Genomic DNA, 22,941 nt, shown 5'->3' with positions numbered 1-22,941 from the left:
GGCAGCCTAGTCCCCTTTGCCTCCAAGGACCGTCGCGCTTCACGGTGATCTTACGCCTTCTTGATTTCCTACCCGACTCAATTTCCTGTTTCAGCGCTCTTTGTAAAGGCGGACTACAACTCCCAGCAATGCAGAGAGGCTAGATTGATTGAGCTTTCGCTCTACGATTAGACTACATTTCCCAGAAAGCCGAGGGACGGGGATGGGCGGGGCTCGGGGGCCACGTGCAAGAGGTAATTGGCGGAAGCTCTCGGGCGCAGTGGAAAGCAGAGGTGAGGCCCGCGCGGCCTGTGGGTGTTGGCGACTTTTGGTTGGGGGTGGGGGCGTGTGCGATGAGGGCCTTCCTTTTCCCGGGCTCTCATTAAGTGGTGTCGCCTGGAGATGCCCTGCACTGGAAGCTCGGAACGGGTGGGTGCTCCAGCCTACTGGCTGGCGGAGAAGCCTTTGGGGCTGGAGCCTGAAGGGCAGATGCGCCACCGCACTCCTAGCACGGCGCTTCCGCGAAAGCCCCACTGTGAAAAGGGCACCATCCTCTCCTAGGGTATGGGGGCGTGGGGAGGAAGCTATCCAGAGAGCTGGCTTTTGGGATCTCCTCCCAGAGCTTTAGGTTTAGAATAGCTGAAGTTTAAGGACTTCTTGCAGTAGTCACTCAGGAGTCATGGGTCTTGAGATTGGCTCTGCTTCTGTTGTGGGCGGTGGGAAGGACACCGGGTGTTAGACTGGTGGTCAGATTGGACCTGGGTTCAGCAAATCTTCTGGCTAAGAAAGAATTCAGAACCAAGACTCAAACTATAAGAGAACTTTATTTAGAAAATCACAGAGGTAGAAGAAGTAATTTGTAGAAGAAATGGGGTTAGGGAGCAAGTTATAGAGGTAAAGGAAGGGCCCTTGGAGCTTAGAAGTGAGGAATAAAGGTGATGAACCTGAGGAAAGAGAAAGGGAAAGGTGCAGGCAAGCTCTGGGAAGGGAGAGGCCACTGGGTCCTCTAGCTTAAGGCTATTAAGGGTGGAGATTTTAGGGGAGGTCCCAGGGGAAAATCTCAATAGAATATTCAGCAGTTTTCTAGGTGTGTCCTTTCAGGATCTAGGTCTCCACTGGTCAGGGCAATCATTAGTCAACGCTGCTGGTCCTGAGGTCTCTCGTGTGGTTGCTTGTCTTGTTTTGCTGCTTTTCTGGGCCTGGGGCTGAAATACAGCTGAGGCTTAGATGTCTCCTCTAGGGAGGTAAGGTCAGGGGGTCCAAACTGCAAGACTAACAATATGCTAGGGAAGGAACCGTCACCCTGGGGGCATGGTCCCACCCTACAATTGTACTTTGTTAGGCACCCAGGGCTTTCCACCCTGGTGACCTTCTGTATCTGTCCCATCATCCTTGTTCTGCTCTTGTCTGTCTTAACTGCTTGCCACACAATCAAGTTGTATGAGCTAGAATATGAACTTCAGCTCACAGGGCCTTGGTTTCTTTGTCTCTTGTCTATCTCCCTGACAGGGCAGTGTGAAGATCAAAAGCCAGTAATAGTGAAGTTTCCAGGATTAGATTTGTCTGTCACATAGTAGTGCTCACTGACCACTTATGGAATCTGAATGGGAACATTGAGACACTTAGATTCAACTAACATTGATTGAAAATAACCTTAGGCCTTTTTCATATTGAGACATATAAAGAAAAAAATAAATGGCCCTGGCCAGTTTGGCTCAGCGGTTACAGCATCGGCCTGCGGTCCCCAGAGATCCTGGTTCGGTTCCCGATAAGGGCACGTACCTCCGTTGCAGTTTGTCCCCGGCCCTGGTTGGTCGTGTGGGTGGCAGCCACACGGTGTGTCCCTTTCACGTCGATGTTTCTCTCATTCTCTCTCTTCCTCTCTCTTCCTCCCACTCTACCTGAGCAAAAAATGGAAAAATGTCCTCTGGTGAGAATTGAAAAAAGAAAAAAATGGCACAATATCTCACTGTTTAGATAAACAGGTCGATTTATTTTCATTTATTTTTTTTATCCTCACTCGAGGACATTTTTTCCATTTTTTGTTCAGATAGAGTGGGAGGGAGAGAGAAAGAGAAACATTGACGTGAAAGAGACATATTGAGTGGTTGCCACCACACGACCCAACCTGGGCCGGGACTGAGGTAGTGCCCTTAGTGGGAACCGAACCTGGGTCTCTGGACCGCAGGCTGACGTTCTAACCACTGAGCCAAACTGGCCAGGGCTCATTTTATTTTAAAGACACATGGTTAAAAAATACAAATGTTATGGCAAGGAACAAGATGGAAATTAACAGCCCTCCCAAATGGTTCCTGTCCCCCAAAACAAGTACTTGAGTTATTTCCTATTTCCCTGCCTATAAATATTTATGCCTGTACTATAATATATATATTTTAAATTTACCCAAAAGAGCTAATACTGTTCACATCATTCTTTCTTTTTTAAAATTTTTTTCTTAATTGATTTTAGAGAGAGGAAGGGAGAGAGAAACATCAATGAGAGAAAACATTGATTGGCTGCCTCCTGCATGCCCCCCACTGGGGATTGGGCCCACAACCTGGGCACATGCCCTGACTAGGAATCGAACCAGTGACCTCTTGGTGCATGGGTCAATGCTCAACCACTGAGCCACACTGGCCAGGCTGTTCACACTATTTTTTAAGTATTAAAAATAACTTGAATGATACCAATAACCTTGTTAAGTTTTATGGTTAAGTTGCCTTGGGTCACAGAATAAGATGATGTTGAAGTAGGAACTAAAACCTGGGTCATATGACTCCCGGTCCAGAGATCTTATGCCATTATAGTGCACTCCCCCAGATCCTTAGATCCTTAGCTGAAGTTATTTTGCCATTCATTTCCAGAGGAGAGAGAGACACACACACACATCAACTGGTTGCCTCCCACACGACCCCGACCATGGCCAGGGACTGAACCAAACCACAACCGAGGTATGTGCCCTTGACTGGAATTGAACCCAAAACTTTTTGGTCCGCGGGCTGACGCTCTAATCACTGAGTCAAACCGGCCAGGGCCATTATAGTGCACTTTTTTGTACTTTGAGGCTAGATTTTATTCTTAGCTATAAAGCAAGATTAATGCTCCTTTCTTAAATGAGGTGATACAGGAAAGCACTTAGCATGGCACTTGGCAGGTAGCAAGTGCTCAATAAATGGAAGCACTTATTTTATTTCATTTTTTCTTTATTGATTTGAGAGAGAGAAACATTGGCCACCTCCTGCATGACCCCTACTGGGGATTGGGCCCACCACCTGGGCATGTGCCCTGACCGGGAATCGAGCCGGCAACCTCTTGGTGCATGGTTGATGCTCAACCACTGAGCCACACTGACTGGGCGGAAGCACTTATTTTTGCTTTCAATTCTCCACCACCTTGTTTGGTTCATCATCCAAAATTGGGAGGCTTAGAGTACATACTTAGTTGAGAAATTTAGGACACAGTAATCCTAGAGTCTGGCTCTGGGCCCTTTTCTTTTAGAAAAGAAGCTATCTTAGGGAGGAGTGGTCTTTTCCTGACTGAAGATAGGAAGTAGAAGTGATGTAGAAACATTTTAATTCCAGTTTTTATCTCTGTTTCCTGCTTATTTATTTTACTTTTTATAACTGCCTTTTTTGGGCTTTATGCCATTGTTTTTGTGTATTTAATAATGTTTTGTTGAGTACCTATTATGTATCAAGCTCGACTGGGATCTACTGGATTCAAGGGTGAGCTAGATAATATGTTTCCTGGCCTCAAGGAACTTTTTTTTCTTTATTGATTTGAGAGAGAGGACAGGAGAGAGAGAGAGAGAGAAACATCAAAGAGAGAGAACATTGATTGGCTGCCTTTTGCATGCCCCCACTGGGGATTTGGCCCACAACCTGGGCATGTGCTCTGACTGGGAATCGAACTGGCAACCTCTTGGTGCATGGGTCGGCACTCAACCAGTGAGCCACTCCAGCCGGGCTCAAGGAACTTTGAAGTCAGATAGATCTATGTGGGTTCGAATGCTGATTCTCCTGCATAGTAAGTTTATGACCATGGACAAGTCAGTTAACCTATCTGAGTCTATTTCCTCATCCATAAAATGAAAATATCTTGTGGGGATTCAGTGAGATGAGGTCCATTGAACAATGGAATAGGTGCTTTAAAAAAAACACCTTCCTTTGCTTCTTTGTCCCCTTGTTTCTACCTGGCTACCCCAGAGCTGACTAATAAGGTCTCTGGGTCTTTCTCTGGCCAGGGGATTTCTCATAGCCTGCAGCCATGCGTCTCTCTGCCTTGTTGGCCTTGGCATCCAAGGTCACTCTGCCTCCCAACTACCGCTATGGGATGAGCCGCCCAGGTACCCTGGCAGACAAGAGAAGGAACCCTCCAGGGACCAGACGGCGCCCAGTGGCTGTGGAACCCATTTCTGATGAAGACTGGCATCTGTTCTGTGGGGATAGGGTAAGAACCTCAGATGGGGTGGAGTGGTGGTAGGGCTCCTGGGAAAGAATCTCCCTCCCTGACCCTCATGTTTTACCATAGGTGGAGATCCTAGCAGGCAAGGATGCCGGGAAGCAAGGCAAAGTGGTTCAAGTTATCCGGCAGCGAAACTGGGTGGTCCTGGAGGGGCTGAATACAGTAAGTGAAGAGTGGGGTTCGGATGCTCAGGGAGCCTATCCCATCTATCTCTCTTTATTAAGAGCAGCACAGGGGGTCAGGAGACTAAGGGGATGGTGAGATAACTGAACCTTCTGTTCTTCAACATGGGCTGGATACTCAAAGTTGCTGTAGGCAAGCTGCCTTCACTCCCTTTGTTTTGAATTAACACCCCTCTTTTGGACAGCATTACCGCTATGTTGGCAGGACCAAGGATTACCGAGGAACCATGATCCCCAGCGAAGCACCCTTGCTCTACAACCAGGTCAAACTTGTGGATCCTGTGGACAGGCAAGCTCGTGGGGTTCTGGTTCATGCAGGTGCTAACCACATTTATTCAATGGAAACAGTGGTTTGGATGCTCTGTAAATTGAGAGGAGCCATCTCTTAGACATGACCCCCTGTAGGCAATCCCAATGACAGAGGAAACAGTGAAACAAGACGATGACCTTAGTATTTTCAGCCATTGAATTTTAGGTTGTGAAATAGCAGGGAGACCTGGCTCCCAGGCCAGGCTCATCTCTTCTATCCACTAGGAAACCCACCGAGGTGGAGTGGAGATTCACTGAGGCAGGAGAGCGGGTCCGTGTTTCCACAAGATCAGGAAGGATTATTCCTAAACCTGAATTTCCCAGAGCTGATGGCATCGTCCCTGAAACATGGATTGGTGAGGCTGGGTTAGGGACAGGAAGATGGGCGTAGGGGTGATAAAAGTGGGAGTTAGGAATGTTAAGACCTCCCACTTCTTTCCTCTGACTCAATAGATGGCCCCAAAGACACATCAGTTGAAGATGCTCTAGAAAGAACCTATGTGCCCCGTCTAAAGACACTGGAAGAGGAGGTGATGGAGGCGATGGGGATCCAGGAGACTCGGAGACACAAGAAAGTCTATTGGTATTGAACCTGGGGAGAGCAACTCCTTGTCTTAGCCTTGAAGGTTGGGGCCACATCTTCTTCAGACATCAATAAAGAGCCATGAGTCCTCCTCTCTGCAGCTGCTATCTTCTGGCACCCGTAATCCCACTGTACCTGTTTCAGAGACTGAAGGGGAGGATCATCTGTCCCAATGTTACGGTAGAACCCAGAACAGAAGTTAGCTAGCCTTAAGGTGGCTTTCCCAAGGGGCAGGGCTTATAGATTCCAGGATGGAGACCAATGGGGGAGAGGTTCCTTCCAGTGGAGACCTTTTAAGTAACAGAAGATGCCACCTGTTCTGGAGGGCAGTGGGGGTTGGGGATGTGAGACCTAATTGTCGCACTTCTGCACGGTCAAAGTAGGAAGGGTGCAAATCTGTCATTTTCTATACTTACTAAAAATGGAAGAAAAATACTTTAATTTTTTAATAAATTAAAAATAAATTTTGACATAATATTACATAACACATGGAGGGAGAGAAATAATATGAAGCTGAAGGTCTGTGGGGCACCAGGACTCCAGGGAGGATGCAAGATGCTGGTTCTCTGGGTGAGGAGTACAGACTCTGCCACCCACTGTGGCACCTGGGTGATTTCATATGGGAACAAGATGTGCTCTACCTCAGACTGCGTCAGCTGTCCTCAGTCTCCAGAACAGAGAAAGCCTGACCCAGGGGCCTCTTGGTGGCTACCAGAACCAGGTTTCTGGGAGAGAGTTCAGGGCTGAAGATGGGCAGGAGCTCAGAATGGAAGCCTGGGAGAAAGGCAGAGCTACTAAGAAGGGGAGAAGTGAAGCCCACGCAACCCCACTTCTTGCCCAGGGTGCAGGCAGGCATGGCCCCTTTTGCTCAAAAGGGAGGCTCCAGGAAACTAAGGAGACTCAGTTCTCTTCCAGAAACACCAGTGCCTGCAGCACTGACTTGGGAGGGGGCAGTCCTCTGCATACTGCAGGTTCTCAGTGCCTGGGGTGCCCACTTAAAATGCACTTCAGGGATGCATTCCTGAAAGCTGATTCGGTAGGAATCAATGTTTACAAGTCCCCCACCCCACTCCCATCTCACTGAAGCAGGTGGTCTAAGAATCACCACAGCAACAAACTGTGGGACCTGAAGGAGAAACCCCAGAACTCCAGGCCCTCTAGCCCGGGGTCCCTGCTGTAGGCCACTCACCCTGCTCCTGAAGGTACAGCAGCCGGTCCAATAGAATCAGTGTCTCCACCAGTGGGGCCAGCAACAGGGCCAGGCTGAAGAAGGCTACCACACGGTTCTCCTGGGCCTGGTGGGCCTGAAGAGCAGCCAGGTTCAGTGGCAGCTGGGGATCCAGCCCCACCCGCTGTAGCCCCCTCTGCACATATCTGTGGGGTCAGCCACACACAGCACTCAGTTTGGTTTTAGGAACCTCCAACTCCCACTCAAACCGTCCACTCCTAATTTGATTCCAACTGCTTGATTTACTACCCTAATTTGCATTTTTCTTTTTTAAATTACTGACTCTAGAGAGGGAGAAATATCAATGTGAGATACACTGGTGGGTGGCCCCCATCCCCACCCTGTACCCACAACTGGGGATTGAACCCATAACCTGGGTATGTGCACTGACAGGGAATCAAACCCACAAACTTCTGGTGCACAGAACGACACTGCTACCAATTCAGACACACCAGCCAGGGCCTAATTTGCATGTTTAAATGTTTCTCTGGCTGTGAGCTGTCTATCCAATAACAAATTAATCCAAAAAGCACTTTTAGCCAGATCTGTCCAATTATTTAGCCATATTCTTAGCAATTAAAAATCTTGACAGTCTCCTGATAGAAAAAACTCCCTTTTAAAGAAATTTTGAGAAACTGCCCCAGTCAGAGAACTCAGAATCACTCCCCTGGGAGCATTTAGATTTACTCTAGCTAGGACTTGCTATAAAGTGAGGGTGGAAGGGGAATCAGACCTCCCAACCCCCCATCTCCTCCAGCCTCACTCTTCAATCTTGAGCTCATGGACCCTGGGGATCCCCTGCACGCCTGGCCGACGGAGCTCGGGCTGGGCACGCCGGATGACCATCTCCAGTGCTGCCCGGTAGCAGTGTGTTCGGAGACCAGGTCCTGCTTTCTGTAGCCTCTCAGCATATTCCTCCAGGGCATGGCAGGCCCCCTCCCGCAGCCTGTAGGACAGTTCGTAGCCAGGCAGTGCAGCCACCCACTGACTCAGTGGGTAGCCGCCAGGGTCGCTCAACTTCATGTAGCAGCAGCCCACCGAGGCCAGGGCCACCACCTCAGGGCAGCAGGAGAAATGCCTCAGCATGGTGACACTCAGGTCCCCGCAGGCATGGAGTCCTGTCAGCAGCAAGCGGGCCTCACCCTGAGGTGAGTTCTCCAGGGGAAGCAGAAGCTCCTCACACAGGGTCCTAGGGTCCACCCACCGAACCACATGGTGTGGAGAGCAGCGAGAGGGAATGTGCACCACCTGTGGAGGCAGGACAGGACACGGCAGGTGGGAAGTCTGCTTGTCCCCATGCCACCTCAGGCTGCAGGAGGGATCTGTCCTTTGTGTTTCCTACCAAGGAAGAAGGTAGACGAGAGCTGGGGCATGGGAGAAAGCTAAACCTTGAATCAGGAGATGGGATACATTATGGATCTACCATTATCAACAATTTTTTTCATCTGAGTCCTAGTTTCCTCATTTGTAATGAGTCTAATACCTGACTGGCCACTTCACAGGCTGTGAGACGGACATTTCAGTGTGGAAAGCACTTTGTAACTAGAGTGCCTTTAAGATGTGAAGAGGCTGCCCTGGCCGGTTTGGCTCAGCGGTTGGAGTGTCGGTCTGCGGTCCAGAGAGACCCGGGTTGAGGTTTGTCCCTGGCCGATTGGCTCGTGCGGGAGGCAGTCACTCGATGTGTCCCTTTCGCGTCAATATTTCTCTCTCTCTCTCTCCCTCCCACTCTATCTGAACAGAAAATGGAAAAATGTTCTCGGGTGAGGACAAAAAAAAAAAAAAAAAAAGATGTGAAGAGGCTTTGGGGAGGGGAAACCTGGAGAAAGGGGTAGCAGAGATAGGGACCACATCATCTCAAGCTGAGAAACTTGAAAGAGGGAATCCAGCCAGGCAGACCCTGTACCTGCAGTTCTGGCTGCAGTAAGGGCAGGCCTACCTGTGGGTTCCTCTTCTCCTCTTTTTTCAGAGTCTGCAGGAGCTCCTGGTCCAGGTGCTGGGCTCTCTCCACCAGTCTCTGATCCCCTTCGATGCTCTTAACCTTCAGCCCCAGCCCCAGGGACATGAAGCGAGAGAGATGGCCCTGGAATCATGAGGGAGGGTAGAAACTGCCCTGTTCAGTGCTCTTTTCCACTGTCACCTTCTCTATCAGTTGCCTAGATACCTGGGTCCCAGGCCCCCAGAAGGCTTAAATTCTGCCCTGTTTACTTCTACCACTCCTTGATACCTGCCTCCCTGGGCCTAGGGCCTGATAACCTGTTGCCTTCCAGCTGTTCTTGCCCCACAACTAAAAAAACAAACAAAAACAAAAATACAGAATGTTAGGAGTGTCTGGCTCACCTGGCCTGAGCCTACATCCACAACCTGGGTGCAGCCTGTGAGGTCACTCAGCTTTTTCACCAACTGAAAGGAAGGAACAAAGGTCTTTTGGCCATTAGTTCTTGATTCCCAGGGCCATCACCCATAATGAGGGCGGAGAAGCTTAAGGCAGCAGAGGAAGAGGGGTAGAGAGTGCCATGGAAGAGATGAGAGGGAAACTAAAACTAGGGGCGCTGACCCTGGGCTCAGGCTACTCTCATCGCTCCTCTCAGTGATTCAATCCACCCCACCACAGAACAAGAAGAGCCCCTCTGTGAAGCCATGAGCAGATTATGAAGGTGTGAAAACAGGAATAAGATAGTGATTCAGCCCAGCTGGTGTGGCTCAGTGGGTGAGCAGCACCAGGAGGTCACCGGTTCCATTCCCGGTCAGGACACCTGCCCAGGTTGTGGGCCAAATCCCCAGTGGGGGGCATGCAGAAGGCGGCCAATTGATGTTCTCTCTCAGAGATGTTTCTATCTCTCTCCCTCTCCCTTCCTCTCTCTAAATCAATAAAGAAAAAAGAAAAAAAGATAGCGATTCAGACATAGCTACCAACCAACCCAGCAAAAGGATAATAAAAAAAAAACAAGCCCTGGCCAGTATGGCTCAGTGGTTAGAGTGTCGGCCTGCAAACCAATGGGTCATGAGTTTGATCCCGGTCAAGGGCATGTACCTCGGTTGTGGTTCGGTCCCCAGCCCTAGTTGAGGTCATGCGAGAGGCAACCAGTCAATGTGGCTCTATCACATCAATGTTTCTGTCTCTCTTTCTCTCCCTCCTGCTCTATCTAATGAGAAACAGAAAAATATCCTCAGGTGAGGAATAAAAACAAAAAACAAAAAAATCCACATATCCCTAAAACCAGCATCAAGATATGACTTTAGTATACGTGCCAAGGAAGGGATCTATCTCTTAGATATTTCTGGTCCTGTGGGTGACATAAGGTGTCCATATCTTTGTAACCCACCAGCTTGAGTCCCCAGGCTCCCAGAAAACATCTATACCCCAGGCACCTCCTCACCTCTCCCAGCCTCCGGATCTCATGCTGCTTCTTGGGCCTGACATGTTTTCGGAATGGAGCTGGAAGTCGGGAGCTCTGGCTGGGGTTCTCTGGAAACTCTGAGGGGGTCTGAAACCCAGGCGTCCGGGTAAAGGCTAGGGCATAGGCTGTGGACTTCAGGGCCAGCAGGGTGAGTGGCCACACCGACCTGTATCTGAGACAGCCCCACCCAGAACCCCAGTGAATAGTCCCATTGTGGCCAGAGTGCACCAGTTTACAACCCATGAAGCCCTTGTGAGCCTCAGGCTGGATACAGGGTTCAGTGCCAACTCCCCCTAGCACAGGGCCCCCTGCCCATACCTGACCACTTCCCCTTCCCCAGGCATCCCCAGCAGCAGTGTGGCCAGCTGTGGTGGGTTCAGTCCATCCAATGCTTCCTGCCATGAGCAAGGGAGTGTACCCCACAGGTTGTCTGTGAAAAATTCCTGCAGAAGGGGAGAAGTAATCAACAGGCTACTACCTTTCCCATTCTTCCCCACCCCACTCTCAACACAGGGGCAACTCACTGCAACCAACTGGTACCTCCTACTCATCCGAGTCACCTCTTCTCTAAAGCCTGCTCCAGCCTCCCACTCCTTCCTCAGAGTCCAGACTACATTCTGAACACACCTCTCCTTTTAGCAGTTTCCCATTTATGTGACTCTTTTCTCGATTCAACTGAATGGAGAACCTAAGGGCAGGGATGGTATCGTTTTTTGTTTTTTTTTTATCCTCACCCAAGGACATTTCTCCATTTCTTGTTCAGATAGAGTGGGAGGGAAAGAGAGGGGGAGAGGGCGAGAAACATCGACGTGAAAGGGACACATCTAGTGGCTGCCACCCGCACGACCCAACCAGGGCCGGGGACAAACTGCAACCGCGGTACATACCCTTAGCGGAACGAACCCAGGTCTCTCTGGACCGCAGGCCAACGCTCTAACTGCTGAGCCAAACCAGCCAGGGCAGGATGGTATCTTCTTTACATCAACATCCACAACACCATAGTGACTAATGTGCAGTATTAGTATGTTACCGGTTAGTAACCTACTGTTATATATGTCAGACACTTGATGTGCCAGAATGTATTTTTATTCATTCATTTGTTGAACACAAATCTGGAGCTTTGGTTATGTACCATGCTCTATTCTAGGCTCAGGGGATACAACAATGAACCAGACTGACAACATTCTTACTCTTGTAGAGTTTACATAAAATAATTTTTTTTCCCAGATAACATCAAATGCCACATGGACAATAAAACACTAACAAAACAGCAGGAGACTTTGAAAGTACTAATTTAGAGTAATGAGGGAAGACTTGAGTTGACACTTGAGTTGACACTTGAATGGTGAATAGGAAACAGGCATGTAAAAAAAAAATAGCAAACACTTATTAAATACTTCAATAAGCCAGACACTGTTCTAAACAACATATATATATATATGTGTGTGTGTGCATTAACATGTTTAATCCCCAAAAACAACCGTATGAGGTAGGGACCATTTTTATCCCTCGTTTTACAGATAAAAAAACTGACACACAATTAAGTAACTTGCCCAAGTCAAAAAAGCTAGCAAGCAGCAGAGCTGGGACTTGAAATCAACTTCACTCTAGAATTTTTTTTTTTTTAATCCTCACTTGAGGACATTTTTTCATTTTTTGTTCAGAGTGGGAGGGAGAGAGAGAAACATCGACATGAAAGGGACAGACTGAGTGGCTGCCAGCCACATGACCAACCAGGACCGGGGACAAACTGCAACCAAGGTACGTGCCCTTAGCGGGAACCAAACCCGGGTCTCTCTGGATCGCAGGTCGCTCTAACCGCTGAGCCAAACTGGCCAGGGCCACTCTAGAATTTTTACTTTTAACCAGTCTACTCTATTGCCTTTCTGTTGAGGACAAACATTCCAGGCAGATCTGTAAGAGCAAAGGTGCAGATGTCTGCCATATTTGTGAGCAGAAATCAGGCCACTGGGAATACAGCATAGTGAATGTGGGAGAGAATGAAATGTGATGAGATTCAAGAGACAACAGGGGACAGATTTCATAAGGGCTTCATAGGTATCACAAGTATTGATAGAGTTAAGGATTTCATTAAAACATATAGGAAGCAAGGGACTGCCATGATCAGATTTATAGTTTAAAGAGATCAATCTGAATAAAAAAACTAACAAACAAAAAAAGAGATCAATCTGGCTGCTTCTGAATAACTGATTATGGAGTGGCTCAAGTAAACACAGAGATTAGTTAGGAATTAGTCCAGGAGAGAGGTGATGGTGCACGGCCCAGGGTAGTAGCAATGAAATGGAGACAAATGAGTGAACTCGGTATCTTTTCTAGAGGTAGAGCCAACAGGATTGTTGAAGGATTGGACTGTAGATCAGTGAAGGGAAGAGCTGAATCAAGGATGGCTTCTGGGTTGGGGGCTGAACAATTCAGTGGATGCTGGTGCCATTAATACATCATCTCATGTATTCTTCACAATGATTCTTCAAACCGCAATCCATTTTACAGCTGAGAAACCGGGGCTAGACGGACTTTTTAAAAAAGTTTTTCCCACCCTGGCCAGCTTGGCCCAGCGGTGAGAGCATCAGCCCACAGTTCAGAGAGACCTGGGTTCGGTTCCTGTTAAGGGCATGTAACTTGGTCACAGTTTGTCCCCGGCCCTGATTGGGGTCATGCGGGAGGCAGCCACTCGATGTGTCCCTTTCTCTCCCTTCCTCTCACTCTAACTGAACAAAAAAGGAAAAAAGTCCTCGAATGAGGATAAAAAAAAAAGTCCTTGGGTGAGGATAAAAAAAGTTTTTCCCTTATCCAAGGATATTTTTCCATTACTTCTTAAATAGAGTGGAAGGGAAAGAGGGAGGGAGAAAGAATGAGAGAGACAGAAACATCGAAGTGAGAGAGACATACCGATTGGTCGCCTCCCACATGACCCCAACCAGGGCTGTGGATCAAACGTGCAACTCAGGCGTGTGCCCTTGACCAGGAGTCGAACCCGTGACCATAAGCCAAAGCTCTAACCGCTGAGCCAAGCAGGCCAAGGAGCTAGGAGAAATTTTTATTTAATGCCTATGGTTAACACAGTAAGAGAGGCAGGATTCTACATATAAATAAAGAATCCTACTTCGGGGAAATTCATTTATTGCAGTAGAGTCTGGAACTGATTAACCACAATAAACGAGGGCCGACTGTAGTCGGAGTCTGCCTGATTCCAAAGTTTAAATCATCCATTACATTACAAAACCAGGAATTTATTCAAAGCGTGGATGAATGAACTTGTGTGTTCTTGGAGAACCTCACATGTTCCTAGGAGAGTTCTACGTAGCTGCAGCGTGGCTTAAATGCCTATGCGTTTTATTACTTTGGATTTGGAAAGGTTAGAAAAATAACCTAGATATTAGAAATATTAACATTTGTGTCATATGTAAAAAAAGGGGGGGGGGGGCTGGCTGGTTTGGCTCAGCAGAACACCGGTCCGCGGACCAAAGGGTCGCGGGTTCGATTTCTGATTAAGGGCAGGTACCTGGGTTGCAGGTTGGATCCCCCCGCCCCTGTTGGGGTCCTCTCTCCCAACGATGTTCCTCTCCCCCTCCCTTCCACTCTCTCTAAAAATCAATGGAAACATATCCCCGGGTGAGGATTAACAACAAATAGAAATAATAAATTAAAAAAGGAGGAATCGTACCAGTTTCAACCACTTCTTGTAAAGACGGGCTGAAGAGATCAGAAGCTAACTCTCCAGATTCTTTCCCTGTCGTGGGCACCTAGCCAAGCACACCAGCAGGGGCACCCCACCCACAACCCCGTGGCCTCACGATGATGTAGGCGTCCAGGATGGAACGGTACAGCGACAGGACACGGGTGAGATTCACAGCTAGCTGCCTCCTCTCCTCGAGAGACAGGCCCCGGGCGGAAACGCCCGGCATCGGGGTCCAGTCTGTGGCGCCGGGAGCGAGAACGCAGTGAGGGAAGGGTCGGCACCACGCGGGCCCAGGACCTGGGCTGGGCTCAGCTCTGCAGGCGGGACGAGAAGAAAGCGCTCTGCGTTGGCCCCCGACGCTGCCTTTCCCAGGTTCCTGATAGAGGTTTAAGACCTGAGGCTTTCTCTTGACGCTACAGGTCGCGACGTCCACAGCGCGAAGGTGTCAGTGTCGAAGACTGGGGGTGCGGAGCCGGACGGTGACGCCACAGAGGCCGGCGGCCGCGCCCAGGTCCCGCCCTCTCCCTTGCACTTCCCGCCCATCCCGGAAGTGAGGCTCAGGGCCTGGCGCGCGGCAGTAGCCGTTTGTCGCGGCTTCCCCACACTGTCGCGTTGTACCTCCGCGGGGCTGGTGGGGTCGGGGAGCGCACCACGCCCACGCCGCCGCTGCTCAAGCCCTGCGAATCCCTGGTCCCACTCCGGGAGGCAGGGGGTCCTGCGGACGGCGCGCACCGACCTCCGACGCGTTCCAATCCGCGCGCCTGCCGGTCCTGGCCTCGTTGGCGCGCGCCGGTTTCCGTATCCGGCTTCAGCCGTTTCCGGTCTTACCGGGCCCGTCGGGAGGTAGGTGATCGTGTTGGGGAGCGGGCTCGGTGATCGGGCCCGCCGAAGTGTGCTCGCCGAGGTAGACTGCCCCCGGCCTCGGCTTCCCTCCCTGCTGCTATGTGTTGTCAAAGGTCCTTTCTTGGGAGAAGGACTCGGGTGAGAAGCATGTGGAGATGCCTTCCACCTGCAAACGGGGGGAAGGAGTACCCGGAATTTTATCTATTCGTGGGACCCGCGCTGGGGATGCCTAGGTAATCGAGATGTCATCTATGCCGTACTCATCGCTGGTTTCGAGCGTGCTCAGACGTTCCCTCCCAGAGCAGATGTAGAGCTCACCTGTTCTCTTTCCAGACTCAGAGATAGAGTCAAGCTGCTTGGCGCTCCAACCCCCACAGTTCACAAATGAGAGATCTAGAGAGAGAGTATGACCTCCCTAAGACCATATGGCTGGTGAATTGTGGGCTTGTCTCAGCGCTCCTTCCATCATTTCACATTCATTCCCCCTTTATCTGGGAGATTGCTCTGATGTATTTCCTGACTTACATCCTATGGAGATGGGTTTTATTGTTCTCCCAGGCCTTTGGGCTCTGTTATCAGGTTCACTTTCTTTCCCAGGGTGTACTACAAACCTCCAGATGTTGGTCTGAGATTCAGCAGAGAGTGAGTCCTCTATCCTTTCATTGGTAAGCCACTCTTCTCAATTGCTCTCCTACCACCCACCATCCTCATGTCTACCTTACTCCTTAATCTGGATTTTGGCGAACCTCCCCCCAAAAAGACATTAGAAGGGAATGCCAAGCACCGAAAATTTGTCAAGAAGCGTCGGCTCTTGGAAAGGAGAGGCTTTCTGAATAAGAAGAACCAGCCCCCTAGCAATGTGCCTAAGTTACACTTAGAACCTCCAAAGAAAGGGGAAACTCCGCAGGTGGATGGCACTTGGAAAATGTCTCCCCTTCCAAAAAATAAGACTGCTGCCTCCAGCAGTGGGTCAGAGCAGCCTCTGGACAAGAAAGCTTCTGTGCCTTGGCTGACCCCTGCCCCTTCACAGAAGGCTGTTTCTGTTATGGCTAAGGCAGATTTGCTGGGAGAGTTCCAGAGTTCCCTTCCAAAGATTAAGAACCACCCAACTCGCCCCCAGAAGAAGGACCCCCAAAAGAACCCTTCTCAAAATACCCCACAGAACTCCACATTGGCTCATTCAGAGAATAAATGCTCTGGAGCATCCCAGAAGATGCCGAGGAAAATGGTCGCAATTGACTGTGAGATGGTGGGCACAGGACCCAAGGGGCATGTGAGTTCTTTGGCTCGATGTAGCATCATCAACTACAATGGAGATGTGCTCTATGATGAGTATATCCTTCCCCCCTGCCACATTGTGGACTACCGCACCAGATGGAGTGGTATTCGCAAGCACCACATGGTGAATGCTACACCCTTCAAGATTGCTCGAGGCCAGGTGAGAGGCGTGGGACACAATGGTAGCAGTGAAGTGGGTGGGGAGAGGTCCAGGTAAGTGTTGGTGGTGGGAGAAGGCAGAATGTTTACAGAAGGAGCTGCGGCATTATTTGTATAACTGGAATAGGTAGCCTGCAGTGAAGGAAATAAAAGACACTGGGTTGATGTATTGGATTTCTCATTTCACCCATTAAGCAAACTTACTCATTGTAGCCCTATGTTGGGTACTGGGAACACAGATCAACAATGGGAAAGGAGGGTGAGCCAGGGGAAGCCTCCAGATGGCGCCCTTGGTCTGCCTCTTTGGAATTTCAGCTTCACATTCTTTGCTTTTTCAAGACATAACTCCTCTGTTCCAATAATTGCTTATATGCCAGAATAGCCCGTTGGAGCAGGCTTATCAGAGGTGAAATGGTTGGATTTTTTTTTTCAAACTATAAGAGAAAGTTTATTTAGGCAATTATAGAAATGGAAGAAGTAAGTGTTAGAAGAAATGGGCTCAGAAACCAAGTTACAGAGTCAAAAGAAGGGGCCCTTGGAGCTTAGGAGAGAGAAAGGTAAAGGTAATGTGCCTGGGGGAAGGAGAAGGTGGAGGGGAAAGGTGCAGGTGTGCTCCCAGGAGGGAGAGCACCTGGATTTTAAAAAGAACTTGAAAGGAAGAGTTGAAAAACATCCTATTTATTAGGGGCACAACTGGACAAAGGCTTGCGAGAGATAGAAGATAGGGTGGATCTGAGACAGCAGATCCACTGAGCTTTCAACAAGGGCTGTGTGTAGTCCTGGCTGGTGTTGCTAAGTGGTTAGAGCATTGGCCCATGAACCAAAGGGTCGCGGGTTTGATTCCCAGTTAAGGGCACATACCTGGGTTGCAGGTTCAATCCCCAGTCTCCTGAGGCATCTAACTGATGTGTTTCTCCCACATTGATGTTTCTCTCTCTCTCTCCTCCCTCCCTCCCTCCCTCCCTCCCTCCCTCCCTTTCTCTCCTTCCTTCCCCTTCTCTCCCTTCCACTCACTCAAAAAAAAAAAAAAAAAATCAATGGAAAAAATATCCTCAGGTGAGGATTAACAACAAAAAAACAAGGGCTATGTGTTGAAGTTAATGCGAAATAAAGGTGTTGGTGGAGAGTAAACTGCAGGTGAAGTCAAGAGCAACTAAATACCTAATTGATTAGACTACATCTGGTTTTCATCATAAATCGCTTCCCCACTGCCCAAGCTGGTATGAGACTAACGTATATCCAGATGAGTTGGTCCCTCCCGAAGGGGTCCTGTTGGGAGGCCGTGCACTATTGCTCTTGCTCAAAACCTATTTGGCATTCTGTTTTGCGAATGACCTTAAAGGCCTATGGCATATTCTTTGGTTGTCCTCGCTGGTAGTTTGTCATCATACTTTAAGATCCTGAAATGGTGAGAAGTTATTTAGTTCCAAGTCTGATGTGAATAAGTTTCCTGAACAGCTGGTAAATATCCTCTGGTTATGAGCAGGAGGAGTTATAAAGCAGTGGGACTGACTTTATTTTAAAACAGCATAAGTACGGGTCACCTGATCACTTCCCTCTGCAGCCTTAATCTATAAGTGATCTTTTATTTATTTGTTTGTTTGTTTGTTTGTTTGTTTTTATCCTCACCCGAGGACTTTTTTTTTCATTTATCTTCAGATAGAGCAGGAGGGAGAGAGGGAAGAAGAGAGAGAGAGACAGACAGACAGACAGACAGACATTGATGTGTGAGAGACACATCAAGTGGTGGCCACCCACATGACCCCAACTGGGGCTGAAGACAAACTGCAACCGAGGTATGTGCCCTTAGCGAGAACCGAACCCAGGCCTCTGGACCGTGGGCCAACGCTCTAACCGCTGAGCCAAACTCGCCAGGGTGTGATTTTTTTTTTTAATGTTTTTATTAATTTTAGGGAGGAGAGAAAAACATCTGTTGCTTCTCGTATGCACCCCAACCAGAGACCGAACCCACAACCTGGACATGTGCCCTGACCTGCAACTGGCAACTTTTCAGTGCATGGGATGACACTCAACCAACTGAGCCACACCAGCCAGGGCTATAAGTGATTCTTAATCTTTTATGGCTTGTAGACCTTTTGAAAATAAGATGAAAGCCACAGATCCTCTCCCTGCAAAACACAAACAAAAATATATGTACATCTATTTGCCTATAATTTTGGGCTTCTATCACTTCCCTGAAGCCGATCTTTGACTCTATTTGACACCACTTATGGTGTCATATGGGTACTGGAAATATCAGGTGGAACACTTGTAAAGTATATGACTACACTGTACACCTGAAATCAATACAAAATAATATTGAAAGTAAACTATAATTGAAAAATAAAAGTAAGACACACACACACACAAATACTTACTTTTATCTTGGGGAGAGGAGATAGATTTCAGGTGAAAGAAAACTTGTGGGAGAGGGCACTTCAAGGATGAGGCAGGTAGGCATATGATGGAAAATCTGAAAGGACCTAGGACCATGATGGACTTTTAGGACACAGGGCTCCACCTGAGTCCTACTCCTCACCACCTCTTCCACGCTGATTTCAGATCTTGAAAATACTCACAGGGAAGATAGTGGTGGGACATGCCATCCACAATGACTTCAAAGCCCTTCAGTATTTTCACCCCAAGTCTCTTACCCGCGACACCTCGCATATCCCTCCTCTCAACCTGAAGGCTGACTGCCCAGAAAATGCTACCATGTCTCTGAAGCATCTCACCAAGAAGCTGTTGAACCGGGATATCCAGGTAGTATCACCCCAAATGCTGCCAGGCCCCTTGCTTGGACACTGTGGAGGCCTTTCTTGCTACTTCTCCAGGCTCTGACCCCAGAATCCTTTTGGTTGTAGAGAGATCCATGTAGGCTGCTATTAGAGGAAGAGCTTTGGGGTAAGGGACCTATTAGTCTCTCTCCACGTGTACATAAGGATAGTAATTCCTGTTCTCCACCTCATAGTGTTCCAAAGGGTACTTGGGAAAGAAAAAAAGCCTTAAGTGGTTATAAAATCCTAAGAAAAGAGGAAAAGCAGGTAGTGGTGGTAGTCTAAAGACCTCAGAGTGGATGCAAGGACCTCATGTATTTTACATGTTTGGCATTCAAGAAAGGGGTGACCTGCCTGGTAAGAGGGTGTAGACACACATTATATTAGAGAGAGTTAAGGAACTGGGGAGAATGGAAGACTCAGAAGGCCTGGCTATGATCTAGATTTCTTGTCTGTACAGAATGTAGAAAAATATGGCATACACATGTTACCACAGAAAGGATTGAGGCAGACATTAGCAAAGACTTCCTAGGATTTGAACCCTTGAAATTAGATAAGGAGTAAGGCCCCACCGTAGTTCTACCTTGGCAGCCAACTGCTTGTATAGAGATTTGGGAGAGCTGGTAGGGAAGGGTAAAAACAGAACACTTTCTTATAGCTTCATGCTTTTCTCTTCCTCCCTCATTCAGGCTGGGAAAAGTGGACATTCCTCTGTGGAAGACGCTCAGGCCACCATGGAGCTGTACAAGTTGGTTGAAGTTGAGTGGGAACAGCACCTGGCCCAGAATCCCCCAAAAGATTAGCAGCAGTGGGGATACCGGTGATGGAAGGAGGCAGAAGTAGCACTGCGCCCAGGAGAAACAGGGCAGTGAACTAACGGATGACTTCTATCAGCCCCACACCTTTGGAAGCTAGAATTGTTGGGGAAAAAGAGGTTCCACCCCAGATTTAATATCCATTGAAATCTCACCTCAGGTGTTCTGTTCTATGTCTGGTTAAGAATCCCATGGAAGGAGGAAGTCTCCATGTCCAGCCCTATACTTGTTTACCTCTTGAATGGTGCTAATGACAAGTCCCAGGGTGCTTTGTTCTAGTCAAGCTTTTTGACTTTCAAGGGACAGGACATACTGAAACATTTAGTTTCCCAAACTGCCTTATCACTTGGGTGGCCATATGTCCCATTGTATGCCTTTTGTTCTCAAATGATTAACAGCACCCTTTTTCACTCAAATAAGTATCCTGCCTCCATGCACCAAGAGGTCTCCGGTTTGATTCCTGGTCAAGGCACATGCCTAGGTTGCTGGCTCAATCCTCAGTAGGGGGCGTGCAGGGAAGTATACTGGTTGGATTATAAATCGTATGATCACATTACAGTATCAGAGTATATCTATTCTGTCAGGATAATCGCCTGTTTTTCCCCACTTTGACTTTGAGAGGAGCCATCCCTGGGTGAGGTTTTGTTCTTAGGGTTACAAGGCAGTAGAGGTAAGAGTATGAGTTGGAAGTCAACTTTTTATGATTTAGGAAAGCAGTCTCTTTCTGTTTTTTTAAAAGAAATATTTTACTGATATTTAGAGAGGAAGGGAGAGGGAGAGAGAAAAAAACATGTGAGAGCAGAACATCTATCAGCTGCTTCCTGCATGCCCCCTACCAGGCAATCCAGCCCACAACTTGGACATATTCCCTGACTGGGAATCAAACCGGCAACCTTTCAGTGCACAGAATGACGCTCAACCAACTGAGCCACACCAGCCAGGGTGGAAAGCAGTTTCTTTCCTAAAGCGTTAGAGGCTTTTTTAAAACTTAGATCTAGATCCCACTTGGTAGGTTGAAAAAGAATTTAAAGTGTTTTAATGGTTTTTAGTCTTATTTTGCTAAACCAAGCCTCTAAAAACTCAATTATTCCCTTGATAAATTTTAATACTGGAAAAACAATTGTGTGGTGTTTTGTTTTCTTTTTGAGAGAGGAAGGGAAAGAGAGAGAGAGAAACATCAATAGGTTACCTCCCGTACATGCCCTCCAACCAGGGATTGAACCTACAACCTGGGTATGTACCCTGACCAGAATCAAATCTGCCACCTTTTGGTGTACGTGACAATATTCCAACCAAATAAGCCACACCAGCCAGGGCATGTATCATTTCTTTTTAACTTCACATTAAATTGTGTGTTTTGTTTTTTTGGTTTTTTTTCCCTTTATTGATTTTTTTTTAAGAGAGAAAGTGAGAGGGTGAGAGAGACAGAAACATCGATGAGAGAGAACATTGATTGGCCACCTCCTGCATGCCCGCTACTGGGGATCAGGCCCACAACCTGGGCATGTGTCCTGACCAGGAATCAAACCAGTGATCTCTTGGTACATGGGTTGATGCTCAACCAGTGAACCACACCGGCTGGACTTGTGTGCTTATTTTTAAATTTTTTCTTTATTGATTTTAGAGAAGGAGAGAAATTTAGAAACATTGATGAGAGAGAACATCGGTTGGCTGCCTCCTGCATGCCCCCCACTGGGGATTTGGCCCACAACCTGGGCATGTGCTGACCAGGAATCGAACTGGTGACCTCTTGGTGCATAGGTGGATTCTCAACCACTGAACCACACTGGCTGGGCACCTTAAATTGTTTGTCAAGATCCTGTAGGGCTATAATTCTGTAAGGGTGTTCCAGAGTGTCTGGGTGGCACTAAGTGGGCTGGGTGGCACTTGTTTGCTGGAAATAATCAGGAAGCACTGACCAAGCCTTTTTGTGTAGCCCACGTGCTCTGGTGCCTTGTCTTCACCCCTACCACAAATGAAGCCATTCGATCACACCCCAAGCCATTCGAGGCCCTTTACATGGAGTGCATGTGACCAGGAGAGGACTTGAAGAGAACACATGGAGGAGGGATGGAGCAAAGAGAGGAGGGGGGCTTGATGACGCCAGCCTGGTTGCTCCTGTTAGCTCTTGGTGGTGCACACCTGCATTTTGGGAAGGTGAGTCACAGGTCTAACCTTGTGTCTGGTATCACTGTCTTGAGAAAATGCAGACTCCATATATACACCCAGACTTGTGCCCTCTTGAGTGGCTGGGTTGGCTCCAGGGGCCAGAGTCACAGTCATGGCTGCTTGTAGCAAGGAATTTTCTGCAGCTACACCAGACCTGACATGGTCTTGTCACGTCCTGTGCTGCAGGATCTGTTTGCACAGGAAGCTGTTGAGCTCTGAGCAGGTTGGTTCCTGTTGAGCCCAGCATGAAATGTCCATGACACTTCACAAAGAGGTGCTAGGTGCCCTACACACTAGGAAGGCCACGCCTCAAACTGAGCATACACCTGAAAGCACATTACATTGTGACCAATAATCTAGAAAATTCTCATTTGAATTCAGTTGGCTGAAACAAACCTGGCTTTGTGTGTCTTGGTCAAGTAGCAACTGGCTTTTATCCTTCATCCCTTTACCCTCAAACCCCCACCCCCATATTTTGATGGGCGCCTAGCCTCAGTCTAATGTTGGAAAGAGCTCAGTTTTACTGTGTTCATTAGGAAGAAACTGGGGGACTAAAGGACCTTGCAACTATTTCATCAAACTTCCAGGGCAGAGTCCAGGTTGTCCTGCAAGGGTGCCTGGAGATCTCCTGTTCAATCCCCTTCCTTCTTCACCCCTCTGTCCCCAGGATCCTGGTTTTATAAATTCATAATAGAAGAGCCCCATTGCAGATTGCTGCCTGAATCCGTCAGCAAGTCCTGTTTGGCAGAGTGGACCATATGCATGATAAAACACAAGCTCTTCTAATAGTATTCTTTTCATGGCATAATGGTGTTTCCTAATGCTGAGCCCTCCTACTGCAGGTGAGCATTGGAAAGGGCAAAGAATGAGAACTATATCTGCCAAACATACACTTGGTAGTCTAAAACTTCACTTAACCAAGTGGTTCTCAAAAGAGGAAGTGGGACTATATATTGAAATTTCAGCCCTGCCCTGGCATCCCAGTGGTTAGAGCATCATCCTGCTATGTCAAGGTTGTGGGTTCAATCCCTGGTCTGGGCACATACAGGAATCAACC

The 22,941-nt window shown here is 48.2% G+C and overlaps 3 protein-coding genes across 9 annotated transcripts; 2 read left to right on the top strand and 1 right to left on the bottom strand.

The window, feature by feature from the left end:
• Window positions 1–224: 224 nt before the first annotated feature.
• MRPL24 (mitochondrial ribosomal protein L24) lies at window positions 225–5,609 on the top strand. Of its 2 annotated transcripts, none has more exons than XM_036272463.1 (6): window positions 225–272; window positions 4,223–4,428; window positions 4,510–4,605; window positions 4,811–4,914; window positions 5,160–5,290; window positions 5,388–5,609. In XM_036272463.1, the coding sequence occupies exons 2-6, from the start codon at window positions 4,246–4,248 to the stop codon at window positions 5,522–5,524; spliced, it is 651 nt and encodes a 216-aa protein (XP_036128356.1). In that variant the 5' UTR covers window positions 225–272; window positions 4,223–4,245; the 3' UTR covers window positions 5,525–5,609. The 2 variants fall into 2 exon arrangements, with proteins under 2 accessions (XP_036128356.1, XP_036128357.1); XM_036272464.1 differs by lacking the exon at window positions 225–272 and adding an exon at window positions 285–408.
• A 549-nt stretch (window positions 5,610–6,158) lies between these two features.
• On the bottom strand, window positions 6,159–14,312 carry RRNAD1 (ribosomal RNA adenine dimethylase domain containing 1). Of its 3 annotated transcripts, XM_036272459.1 has the most exons (8): window positions 13,959–14,307; window positions 10,462–10,586; window positions 10,123–10,315; window positions 9,083–9,145; window positions 8,682–8,825; window positions 7,509–7,993; window positions 6,707–6,891; window positions 6,159–6,291 (listed from the first exon to the last, which is right to left on the bottom strand). In XM_036272459.1, the coding sequence occupies exons 1-8, from the start codon at window positions 14,067–14,069 to the stop codon at window positions 6,170–6,172; spliced, it is 1,428 nt and encodes a 475-aa protein (XP_036128352.1). In that variant the 5' UTR covers window positions 14,070–14,307; the 3' UTR covers window positions 6,159–6,169. The 3 variants fall into 3 exon arrangements, with proteins under 3 accessions (XP_036128352.1, XP_036128353.1, XP_036128354.1); XM_036272460.1 differs by lacking the exon at window positions 9,083–9,145 and having other exon boundaries at window positions 13,959–14,312; XM_036272461.1 differs by lacking the exon at window positions 7,509–7,993 and having other exon boundaries at window positions 6,187–6,291; window positions 13,959–14,265.
• Window positions 14,313–14,447: 135 nt separating this feature from the next.
• Window positions 14,448–22,720, top strand: ISG20L2 (interferon stimulated exonuclease gene 20 like 2). 4 transcript variants are annotated; one of them, XR_004960917.1, is made up of 6 exons: window positions 14,448–14,686; window positions 15,284–16,124; window positions 18,686–18,886; window positions 19,590–19,648; window positions 21,652–21,872; window positions 22,552–22,720. XR_004960917.1 is itself a non-coding variant. In XM_036272462.1 (4 exons), the coding sequence occupies exons 2-4, from the start codon at window positions 15,396–15,398 to the stop codon at window positions 19,701–19,703; spliced, it is 1,044 nt and encodes a 347-aa protein (XP_036128355.1). In that variant the 5' UTR covers window positions 14,448–14,686; window positions 15,284–15,395; the 3' UTR covers window positions 19,704–20,523. The 4 variants fall into 4 exon arrangements, 1 of the variants encoding a protein (XP_036128355.1); XR_004960915.1 differs by having other exon boundaries at window positions 19,590–19,658; XR_004960916.1 differs by having other exon boundaries at window positions 14,448–16,124; window positions 19,590–19,658.
• Window positions 22,721–22,941: the final 221 nt, after the last annotated feature.

The sequence above is a fragment of the Molossus molossus genome, unplaced genomic scaffold (genome assembly GCF_014108415.1).
Source record: "Molossus molossus isolate mMolMol1 unplaced genomic scaffold, mMolMol1.p scaffold_m16_p_20, whole genome shotgun sequence".
Lineage (NCBI taxonomy): Eukaryota > Metazoa > Chordata > Mammalia > Chiroptera > Molossidae > Molossus > Molossus molossus.
This window is presented reverse-complemented; position numbering and strand designations above follow the sequence as displayed.